The sequence below is a fragment of the Aquarana catesbeiana genome, linkage group LG01 (genome assembly GCF_042186555.1).
Source record: "Aquarana catesbeiana isolate 2022-GZ linkage group LG01, ASM4218655v1, whole genome shotgun sequence".
NCBI lineage: Eukaryota > Metazoa > Chordata > Amphibia > Anura > Ranidae > Aquarana > Aquarana catesbeiana.
Window position 1 is genome coordinate 261824341 of NC_133324.1, and position 12642 is coordinate 261836982.

A 12642-nucleotide genomic window follows, 5' to 3' on the forward strand; every position below is an offset into this window, starting at 1 on the left:
GGATCGCTCCCTGTTGGAGAAGGAGTGGGGAGGAGCGCGCGTTCGGCGCATGCGTGCTCCTTCGCCAGGCAATGTCAGTGCGCGCCACTGTCAGTATGGCCACTTTGTATGGTATTTTTGTGGGGTGAAGGAAGGGGGATTTTCTTCTCTCTTCTCCACCCAATTGTTAATTCCTGAACTTTAGATGACCACAGGTGCATTTCTCATTGGGATCTAATGACACACATGATTTACTCATTTGTTTAATGTTATGTTTATTTTTTTTTGTTTGGTATATATCTCTGTATGTATCTTTAGCGCTCTAGCAGGGACACAGATACTTATTCACAGATGCCCACTAGTAGAATCATGAGGATGCCAATAAAATGACTGATCAAAAGAAAATGCTTATCTAAACCTCATCAATTGTAGAACAATATTGATGAAAGAAGTTCATCTTTAAAAGTGACCTTCCCCTAACCTGACCTATTTCCTTTTGCAGTATAAGGCAACCCATAAATTAGCCTTTTTTTTGTTCAACCAGTGGGTTAAAAAGCTAATTTAAAAAAAAAAAATGTCAAATTCCCCCATCCATACAACTGAGGTGGATGGTGGAATTAGTCCCGCTGAGCTATTGTATTCTGACTTCCCTACCATCAGAATACACTAAACAGTACTACCAGCCGGCAGCGCTGAAATTTTCCAACAGGCTGGTTATACAGACTTCTGTACAACTAGCCTGCAAATACATGAATCAATCAATTCGGTTGGTCCCTGCTGAATCAGCTGAATTTCAATCCGTATATGGCCGGCATAATGAGAAATATCAGCTGCATATAGCAGGATCATTAAACACAAGTAGGCCATCACTAAATAAATTTAGTCACAGCTTTAGGTCTCCTCTCAGCGGATTGCACACAGGTTTTTTACCTTTACCACTTTAAATATAGAGTAGTACCTTAGAAATGGTAACACTGAGCTGTAGCACATCTGCCAGGCTGCAACTACCAGAACTCCACCAAAAACACAGCAAAAGCCGAGATAGGAACACACTACAATCTGGCACAAGGAAGGGAGAGTAACTTGTAAATTGATATCGAAGGTCTTCAGCAGCCATCGCAAAGCTACTAATGCGCCTTAGAGCAGACTCAACTATGTATGCATGTTTTGTCACAATTCGCTTACCCTGCGTGATTTGCTCTGATATTTTACTGCCTTCTTTGTTTCTTCTTTGGCATGTTCAATATAATCAGCAGCATTTTCAACATTCTTCTCTATGTTGTTTATCATTTCGCCCTGTATAATGCAAACAGTTGTTTTTACATGGCAAGTTTTTTTTTTTAAAACAACATTTTTCATTAAACAATTTACAATAATGAAGGGATGACCTTTACCATGACCATGAAAATGAGTGAAAAAAAAACACAGGCAGTGGATAAAAAAAAAAAAAAAAAAAAAAAAAAAACTTTAATTTTGATTTACTGCCTTTTCAACTGCCTGACTCCCTGTAAGGTGTCTCAGTTTCCTTTTTTTCCTCCTTGTGGCCCACTTGTTCACTAGTAGCTAGCAGGGGATCTGTCCCGCAGTTAATATTTTTTCCTACAAATTTGTGTACTGAAATTAAACAAGTAGGATAACACAGTTTTTAGTCAGAATTACTTTCTTTTACGGCACAGAATTTGTAACCAAGTACTGAGCAAAAGCAGGAACTTTAAGAACAGACGGAATCGTTTTTTTAGATGGTCTGACCAAATCACAAGTTGGAATGCCATTGCGCCCCAAAAATAACAACTCTACTGTAAATATTTTTCCGTCAATTACACAATCATCTATAAATTCTTGAATGGGTCAGACAGGTTCATGTTTCTATCACCTCTATTTTTCGTTTAAGAGCACTTTCACACTGGAGCGGTCGTAAGCTTTATCATTGTTTTAGCTGCGCTTTTTGTCCGATAGCGGGGCGCTTTTAACACCCGCTAGCGGCCGAAGAAAGGGTTAATAGCGCCCGTAGAGCGCCGCTGCCAAGGCACTTTGGCAGCACTGGCCATTGATTTCAATGGCAGGGGTGTTTTAGGAGCGGTGTATTCACTGCTCCCGCAACGCCCCAAAGATGCTGCTTGCAGGACTTTTTTTCCTGCAAACGCACCGCCCCAGTGTGATAGCACTCAGGCTTTTACACTGGAGAGGCAGGGGAGGCGCTTTACAGGCGCTATTTTTAGCCCTTTAGCGCCTGAAAAACGTCTGAGTGTGAAAGTAGCTTTAGAGAAACCTGTGTGTGCGCAAAGTGAGTGTCCTTAAAACAGAGGTCTGCCCACCCCTGCAAAAATTAAAAGCCAGCAGCTACACATACTGCAGCTGCTGACTTTTAATAATAGAACACTTACCTGTCCTGGAGACCAATGATGTCGGCACCGCAGCTGATGTTTCCAACAGCTCTCAGGTGCTGCCGCCACCATTGCCGGTAAGGGAACCCGGTAGTGAAGCATTAAGGCTTCACACTGGGTCCCTACTGCACATGTGCGAGGCACGGTTGCGCTCTACTACTGACCCAGCGGCGGGGGAAGTAGGAGGGAGCCGAGCTGCTGACATAATGTGCCGCAGACCGGTCTCCCCAGGATACCATTTGCCAAATGTGGCACCGGAGGTGGGGGTTGGGAGTTGAGAAAAGAGCACAAGTTCCATATTTGGGTGGAACTCCGCTGTAAAGTGGACCTAAATAGAAGTAAATATTTATTTCATAGGGAAAAAAAATTTCCTAAGCAGCACCCTGAAAAATCTACCTCTTGCCATTTATTCCTCCTAAAAGTACAACACAAGAAAGCAAAGCCCTGATCCTATATCAAGGTTGCCATCACTACACAAACAGCAGAGCACAAGGCACAGTAAGACCGTAATGAACAATACCAGTGTCTTGCCCTTTGCTTGCCTTTTGGTTCTTAACCCAGTTCATCTCTCACACCTGTACACTCCTATGGACCAATCTGGACAATGTCAATGATCATATTTCTGCTATGACCCGTTTACTTGGCAATAACGTTGTGGTTCCTTCACATAAAGTAATCCATTTACAGTGTCTTGAAAAAGTATTCACACCCCTTGAAATGTTCCACATTTTGTCATATTACAACCAAAAAGGTAAATTTATTTTATTTGGATTTCATGTGATAGACCAACACAAAGTGGCACGATTGTGAAATGGAATGACAACGATAAATGGTTATCACTTTTTTTTTCAAATAAATATCTGACGAGTGTGAAGTGCATTTGTATTCAGTCCCCTTTACTCTGATACCTCTAACTAATATCTGGCCAAATAATTAGTAAATAGAGTCCACCTGTGTGTAAATTAATCTCAGAATAAATGCAGCTGTTCTGTGAAGCCCTTGGAGGGGCTTGGTGAACAAACCACATCATGAATGCCAAGGAACACACACCAGACAGAACAGGGATAAAGTTGTGGAGAAGTTTTAAGCAGGGTTAGGTTATAAAAAAATATCCCAAGCTTTGAACATCACATGGAGCACTGCTCAATTAATGGCCGTCCACCTAAAATGACAGGCTGGGCAAGGAAATCAATAATCAGAGAAGCAGCCAGGAGGCCCATGGTAACTCAGGAGAAGCTGCAGAGATCCACAGCTCAGGCGAGAAAACCTGTCCACAGGACAACTATTAGTCATGCACTCCACAAATCTGGCCTTTATGGAAGTGTGGCAAGAAGAAAGAAAGCCACTGTTGAAAGAAAGCCATAAGAAGTCCTGTTTGCAGTTTGCGAGAATAAAATACTTTGTAGAACCACCTTTCGCTGTAATTACAGACGCAAGTCTTTTTGCGTGTCTCTACCAGCTTTGCACATCTAGGAGATTGAAAATTTTGCCCATTCTTCTTTGCAAAATAACTCAAGCTCCATGAGATTGGATGGAGAATGTCTGAACAGCAATTTTCAAGTCTTGCAACAGATTCTCAATTGGATTTAGTTCTGGACTTTGACTGGGCCATTCTAACACATGAATATGCTTTGGTCTAAACCATTCCATTGTATCGCTGGCTGTATGTTTAGGGTCGTTGTCCTGCTGGAAGGTGAACCTCCACCCCAGTCTCAAGTCTTTCGTAGACTAACAGGTTTTCTTTTAAGATTGCTCTGTATTTGGCTCCATCCATCTTCCCATCAACTCTAACCACGTACCCTGTCCCTGCTGAAGAAAAGCATCCCCACAACATGTTGCTGCCACCACTATGTTTCACAGTGTGGTGGTGTGTTGAGGGTGAGGTCATGGGCCTCTTGACTGCTTCTCTGATTAATGCTCTCCTTGCCCAGCCTGTCAGTTTAGGTGGACGGTTATGTCTTGGTAGGTGTGCAGTTGTGCCACTCTTTCCATTTTCGGATGATGGGTTGAACAGTGCTCCGTGAGACGTTCAAAGCTTGCGGTAATGTTTTTATAACCTAACCCTGCTTTAAACTTCTTTGCAACTTTATCCCTGACCTGTCTGGTGTCTTCCTTGGCCTTCATGATACTTTTTGTTCACTAAGGTTCTCTAACAAACCTCTGAAGGCTTCATAGAACAGCTGTATTTATACTAAGATTAAATTACACACAGGTGGACTCTATTTATTAATTAGGTGACACCTGAAGGCAATTGGTTCCACTAAATTTTAGCTAGAGGTATCAGAGTAAAGGGGGCTGAATACAAATGTATGCCACACTTTTAAAATATTTATTTGTAAAAAATCTAGAAAACCATTTATAATTTTTCTTTCACTTCACAATTATGTGTGACTTTGCGTTTGTCCATCACATAAAATCCCAATAAAATACATTACGTTTTTGGTTGTAACATGACAAAATGTGGAATGTTTCAAGGGGTATGGATACTTTTTCAAGGCACTGTGTGTGATTGAGAATATATATATATATATATATGTTAATTTCACAGAAGGATGTGTAAAAAATAGGGCCGAAGATTTCTATATACACTCCAATTACAGCAACCACTGAGGTATCCCAGAGGGCTAATTCCTGTCCACTTTGCTACGTGTGAACATATTGGGGATGGGAGTCCTATACACAATCAATTATATGAACGAATGATCAACATATTGGTGTAAGTGATATTGAACAAATTACTGTAATATGCATGTGTGAATAACTTCTGATTTTAGTGATATTTAATAAATACTCCTCTCCTTGTTCTCCCAATGAAGTTTGATATGTTAAGCGCATTGTGAAAAGAGATTGCTATGAATATTTAAGTAAAGCGATGCTCCTAGACTAACTGATACATGTTCTGTACAGAGTACAGGGGCTACCTGGCTAAAGGGGGTAGTCTTCCCAAGGATGAGGAGTATTTGTTGCATTATATTATTATATTCTGATGGAATAAGTACTGCCTTGTGCATATTTTAAAACATATAAATATTATAATTTATTTGTTGAAGTCTCAAATGTAAGCACCTTAAAAACCCTAGCAAGTCCACCTGGGCATTTACATTGTGATAATTAGGGCAGATTATGGTAAACACAGCAACTTCTAGTTATTTTGACAGCCAGAAATTCAGGAAGGTACAAGAGTAAGCGACAGTAGAGCAGAAGGTTAGGGCATACTACGTAGGCCCTGTGTCCACAATTGGTTATGTACTCAATCACACAGAAGCCCTAGTAGCATAGGGCAGGTGTGTCAGAGTGCTATTACTTGCTTTTACTACAAAGCCTACTCCATAACATCATATTGAATGAAACTTCATAAAAGTCACTGTTATTTTGATAACGTCACATCGGAATTAACTCAGGTGCTTTATTTTTTGTAATTGTGCAAAACGATGCTGCAAAGGCCTAAACTTTTCTTGCTAAGCCCCGTCCCTTTTACCTAACTGTCAAAGTAGAAGGCAAATCCCACCATGCCATGACATATGAGACAGCTGTAAGGAGTTTCCTTATTGTCAATCACAGTAGAGGAAAAACAAAAATACAAAAAGTTGTTTTTCATTGCAAAAGAACCAAAAATGGAAATTTAGACAGCACAATCTTGATGCAATGGCAACCCTAATAAGATCACATTACAAGTGATGTAAAATGACAAAACACAAACAATTGTACCATGTGCATTATTTGCATGTGCTGAAATGAAAATGTAATTTTTCTATGACAATACACAATTACTTTACCTGTATCCCCATCCTGCAGGAGATAAAATCAGCAGCAAATGGCAAAGTGTTACACAGTTATTATCTGGAGAAAACTTTATAGATCGCATTGCTTTCAGACAATGAATACAGTCCCAAAGTAATAAAAGTTAATGGTCTTTACTGCATAGAAGTGCAAATGTACAGTAAGCTAATAGACAGTATGAGTACAAATACCAAGTTATTCCACAGTGTACCTACCGTTCCAACTATAGGTTAAAAAAATTATTTTACCTAGAACTGGAACCATAGCCAAATCTTTTTTATAAAGTTTATGATAGAACCAGGGTTAGAACCTCTGATATTTCTACTGCCATTTGTATCCCCAGTGGGGACATATGACTTCCTGTCGAGAGACACAAATACTGTATCTCCAGAGAATGAGAAAAACCATCCACCTTTGACAGTCAACCCTGAAACCATTGTCCCCTCTATACCCACTCCAGTGGGGACTGTAAAATTTTAGATTTCCATACAAGTATAAACAAGCACGGCCACTTGAAATATTCTGGCGCATCTAAAGTGACATTTTGCTTTCATATATTTATATTTACTACATAACTTTAAAGAAAAAATCCTGTCCTTTAAAGCGCTTCTAAAAATGTCACTGTTAAAAAAAAAAATGAACAGCAATTTAAACTTTTTGTTAGATTTGACTTCTTTAAATCCTTGAACAACCTCAACTAGTGCAATACTAAATTGCAAGAATTCTTTCTATCTATAGTTAAGTACAGTCATCAACTATATAAAAACAACTGCAATGTAAAAGCTTTTCACAAATCAAACAGACCTCAGAATTAACATCTTACGTGATCTTGGGAAAAAGCCTATTCAGCTTTTTGTATTTTCTACACTGATCAGTAGACTGGCCGCAAAAAAGGGGAAGATGATGCCTGCCGCCGATAAGGTCTAGAAGTAAACATGGCAGCACAGTGGCCAAATAGAAACAAAGGTGTCAACTGATCAAAACATATATGCTTATGTTGCACTAGATATTACAGTGATGGTGGCAGTTTCAAATGAGGTGGTGTGGGTATCACTTTAGATGCATATCGTTTTGTTTAATCTTGGGAGTGTCTGGTGGATATCAAGTGTGGTCAGAAGTCACACAGCTTATTTCTGAATCTTTTTCTTTGCTAAACATTTGAGATTCAAGCATGAATATTCTGAGGGTGGTTTCTGAATTGTGTTCAGGCTAATCATAGGAAGATTTATCTTTGTGAACTTTCTTTTTATGGCCAATATATCTCATCCCAGGATATACCTGTATGTGGCTTTGCTAAATACCTCACTACCCTGCTAAAAGATTACCTTTAGGAACAGACATCACCCCCTTAGGTTTGAAAACATTTACAATTAGGCTTCTTGCACGTGATGCTCCTGTTTGAGCATCTACCTTTTCAGACTTTTTTTTGTATGCATTTGCACATATTTATGTGCATTTTCGCATATATGCGTTCGCGCATTTTCGCTCAAAAAAGTATACTTGCATTCTTGTTCTGCACAATATGTAAATGGTCATTTACATGGATTTGGCGTAAATTACTGACCAAAACAGCAGATTTTTCTATTTTTTTTTTACTGAAGAATGCACTCTGTGCATGGGCACATGACAATTAATGGGTTGTATTTTAGCTCAGTAAAAAAGAAAAAGCTGTACTGTACTTTTTCAAGCTGCAATGTGTAAGAGGCCTTAAAGGTTAAGAACACTATCTGCTTCTATGGTAGTAACAAACCTCAACATATCCATAATATAAAAAGAAGTACTTCAATATGTACCATAGCATTAGTAGTGTGCTGAATAAAAAAAAAACAACAAAACTTGGCTATATATATCTATTGTATATTGGTCATAGGTAAACTATTTTAATACAAAGTAAAACTTTTCTGCAAAACCAAGAAAGAGTGCTTAGAATGAATTCCTTGCCATCAGAGATGGATTTCCGCAGTGACAATACTGGCTCTTTGTAACGGGTAAATGGGGAATGTTTTCCCTTGTGTAAACGAAAATCTTTATGGGCCGTGTGTATTTATATTCAGTCACAGTGTACAGTGAGCCGTTTGTACGGCTCTTTGAGGGTTTTTGTTTAAGGCAAATAAGTGTGGGCAGTCAGGATTTATATATGAATATGTCTTCTTTTTTCATTCAGTCATTTGCATTTTCTTTAACAGCGATATGTGATGTTCATCTCCAAGAGTAGAAAGTCTTAGACCGGTCAGTAACTATAACTAGCTTAGCAAACCATTCAGGTTTCATGCACACTAGCATTTTTTTTAAGCTGAAAAAATGCTGGATAAAAAATGCTAGTAAGTGTTTAAGAGCATTGGCATTTTTGCAGCGCCTTTGAAAAAAAAACCTAAAAAAAGCCATTTGTAGTGTTTAGGAGAAAAACGGTCCAAGAAACTCTACAAAAACAATTTTCTTTCTACTTCTAGACGATGAAGCTCAAAAACGCTAATAGCCTAAAGTAGTGTGCATGAACACATAGGATAACCCTATTTAGCTTCAGAAAAAAAAAATCCAATAGCTTCTAGGAGCTTTAAATAAAAACAAAACAAAACAAAACAAAAAAAAAAAAAACGCTAGTGTGCATAGAGCCTCAATTGCACTTCATCTTATGAAACCTGTTATATTTTACTTGTACTCCAGTCTCCCATTCTTATAAGACATGTCGAATGGGCATCCCAAGTGTCTATGATCTTTAGTTTTGTTTTGTTTATTACCTAAAATGCCTTTGTTGCATTAAAGTTAAAAAAAAAAAAAAAAACCCATCCAATACCTGTTCCTACCCCCCTCCCCTTTTCCCAAATACCTATCACCTCTCTCGATCCAGCCCTGTACCCAGCTGCAGCGCTTCTCTGTCAATGGCTACACTGAGACTAGTGGGAGCGATTGGCCAGTGAGAAGGAAGCGGGGACAAGTCAAACTGTGTGCTTCTATGGACACAAACACAGCCCAGCTCAGGAGCATGCCTGCATGTGTGCCCCCACAGCAAGTGGCTTGCAATGGTGGTGTACGCAGAAGAGGAGCCAGGATAGGCAGCAGGGAACCACAGAAGAAGTTTAAGGCTGCTCTGTGCAATACCCTACATAAAGCAGGTAAAGATTACATCATTTTTTTTTTTTTTTAAAAGAAGAAAAAAAAAAAAAAAAAAAAAAAAAAAAAAAAAAACCTTTAATACTACAAAGAATAGAGTGCACAATATCTGAGTTCAGTGTTACTGTATTTCGAAAGCCCTACTTGTTTTTTTTACCCAGTTCTGAACAAAGCAGAAGGAAAATAACAAATTCTTAAATTACCTGTGTCTCCACTAACATGGCAATGTCCATAAACATGTCATGTAACTCCCGTATGCTAGATTCCAGCTTCATGATATCCTTGTGCCGCGATTCAATCTCATTGAGAGCCTGCCTTGTAATCTGGGAATCTGAAATGATCTATGGGGAAAAAATGTATATTTATAGTAATCGATACATTTTTTTCCCCTTGTAAACACTCTTAAAATTCAGCGCTTAAGATAATTGTTTCTTTTGTTTTTTCACTATCCATTCATGCATTTTTGAAAAAAATAAAAAAAAAATTCTACTTGCATCTGAAGTGAAAATTGCTGGGTTCCCGGTCTCCAGCATCTCTTCCAGTTCTTCATCTGTAGTTGTTTTTCCAGCTGAAACAAAGCGATAATCATGTCATTTGTGTGCATGCCCACAGAGATCCATTAAAGATTTCTGCTCTTCACACTTTCCAGTTAAAAAGAGGTTTTAGAAAATGGTCTCAATCATTAATATTTCAACAGGAAAAGCATGAGACACACCATTTTCGTTTCTGCAGTTGTATAGTCTGATGCACATTTACCATTCCACTAGTCGTAAAGTTGGATCAATGAGCAAAGTAACACTGGGCATTTTTCTATGTTGTAATTATGAACAATTATGAGCAAGGCTAGTACAGAACTTAACATGTATGCTAAGACTGTTTGCCCGCTTATAGTGATATTAAAGTGGTATGCTTGCCGACCGCCCCACATTTACTGAAGGGCTCCTCTGCGCAGAATCACATACCTGTATGTGATCCTGAACGTCTGGGGCGACCAGCTCCCACTGTGATTGCACACAGATAGAGTCAGTGAGCGAGTCCAGCGGATTTGATGTCCGCCGGCACTAGGCAATCGTTCGGGAGACAAGCAGAACGGCAGTCTGCCTATGTAAACAAGGCAGATCGCTGTTCTGTCAGTAGAGAAGGTAGTGATCTTATGTTTCTGCCAAGCAGGAACATAGATCTCTGCCTACCCACAGTTAGCAAACACTCCTTAGGCATGCATATAACCCTTTGATCGCCCCCTGATGTTAACTCCTTTCCTGCCAGTGTCATGAGTACAGTGACAGTGCATATTTTTAGCACTGATCACTGTATTAGTGTCATTGGTCCCCAAAAAAGTGTCACTTAGTGTCTGATTTGTCCACCACAATATCGCAGTCTATACGCTATAAGACTCTGATTGCCGCTATTACTAGTAAAAAAAAAAAAAAAAGCTATAACTTTTGCGCAAACCATTCAATATACGCTTACTGGGATTTTTTTTACCAAAAATATGTATCAGAATACAGATTGGCCTAAACTGATTAAGTTTGATTTTAATATTGGACATGTTTTTTAGCAGAGAGAGTAAGAAATATGTTTTTTTTTTCAATTGTCTGTCCTTATTTGTATATAGCACAAAAAATAAAAAACACAGATCAAATAAGACCAAAAGAAAGCTCTATTTGTGGGAAAAAAGGACATTAATTTTATTTGGGTACAGGGTCGCATGACAGTGTAATTTTCAGTTAAAGTAACTCAGTGCCGCATCGAGGAAAATGGCCTGGTCATGAAGAGGGTAAACCTTCCGGAGCTGAAGTGGTTAAATCCAAAAAACAAAAACGTAATGTTGCTTAGCAATCCCTAAGTGGAACTAAAGTTCTACTGTCATACTCTGCGAGCAGTCAGGCTTTTTAATATTCTGCAATAAAATACACTTAAAAGTATCTGCCTGTTTGCAGCATCCCCCGGGTATGTAAACTGACCTGTGTAAGCTCCCGCTCAACATCTTTTGACTGAAAAACTGAAGGAGGTGGGCAGAAACCTGTTAGTCAAAAAATGGATTCATTCAGTCAGATGGAGCCACTGTTTGGGCATTTTGACAACCGGTAGGAAATGTGCCCATCCAAGCTGTATAGCATGGATAGAGGAATCTGACAGCTTGCAGGCGGAAAAAAAAAAAAAAAAAAAACACTTGTTGAGGTGTTTTTTATTCAGATTTTACTGCACAATGTGAGCTTCTAACAGTGTTTATTAGAAGCTGCAGTAAATCTGATAGAGCTTGCTTAATTTCCTTGCTGATGGACATCCAGCTTCATCTAGCGCTTTCCTCCAGAGCTTTACTGTCTCTGGCTGGCACCATTCAGCGGGGGTGTCAGCCAGAGACAGACAGTTGTGATGTTTTCCCACCCCCTCCCTTCAGCCATGATCTGTCTACATTGCACAGAGAACATTGAGGTGATGTCAATGTGATGTCATTAAAGTTCAGGGTGATGTCATTAAAGTTCAGCTTTAAAGTAGACCCATCATTCCACACTCCACTCATTAATAAAAACATGCAATAAAACTGGAATACTGAAAAGATGTGTGGCTCTGCTACCTCCTCCACCCCAAGTCCAGAGTTTGGGAAAAATGCAGTACAGAAAGAAAGATTTATAGAAATATCATACTTATTTCTAGCTGACGCTGTATCCGTCCTTTACTGCGCTCCCGAAACTGAATCTGTGTTTCATTGTATTCTATCATAACCTCCCCAAATTTTCTGCACAATACTGTATGCTGGAATAATAAAAAAAAAAAAAAAATGAACATTAGTGCTGGATATGAACAAGCTGGATAACAAAACAGGCAAGATAGAAATTACAAGAAGCACCATCAAGTACAGCACACAAGATGTTACAGAGTCCAAATCTACAATATAAATGAAGCAGAAGGTGCAACTCCAGACAACTCCAGGCAAATCCCCACCGTGTGGGGGAAGGCTCAGTGTTTAAAAACTTTCAAATATAAGCATAAAGGTAATCTCTTTTATAAATGCATGCAATACAATGTAAGAAAATATATTGTTCTGTCTAGGTAACAAAAAATATTCATGAAAATATTTACCTGTTAAGGTATGTATATAATCAATCATTTTCCTTTTTTTTTTTAATCTCAGAGTAGGACAGAGTAAAAAAATTTTTTATTTATTTTTTATTCATTTTATAAACTTTTATTATTTGCTTTCTGTGTACCAGTACCCTTCACTTTCTGCTCCAGAAACATAACAGGAAGTTAGAGGAAGTCTCAAGAAGTCAAGCGAATCTCCCTCTCAAGACAGTTGTACACACTGGAAGATTTCCCCTTACCTGTTATTATAGGGACAACTCTAAACCCTTCCATTACCCTTCACTTACTCAGTGACAAAGGT

General features: G+C 38.8%; 1 protein-coding gene across 1 annotated transcript in view; it reads right to left on the reverse strand.

Annotated features, from left to right (window-relative positions):
* STX2 (syntaxin 2) overlaps window positions 1-12642 on the reverse strand; it is an 82822-nt gene that overhangs the window by 9917 nt on the left and 60263 nt on the right. The window contains exons 6-9 of the mRNA XM_073628283.1: window positions 11903-12011; window positions 9749-9822; window positions 9458-9595; window positions 1165-1275 (exon numbers count right to left, since the gene is read on the reverse strand). Of these exons, the coding sequence (XP_073484384.1) occupies window positions 1165-1275; window positions 9458-9595; window positions 9749-9822; window positions 11903-12011 (432 nt within the window). The remainder of the gene's footprint in view (window positions 1-1164; window positions 1276-9457; window positions 9596-9748; window positions 9823-11902; window positions 12012-12642) is intronic.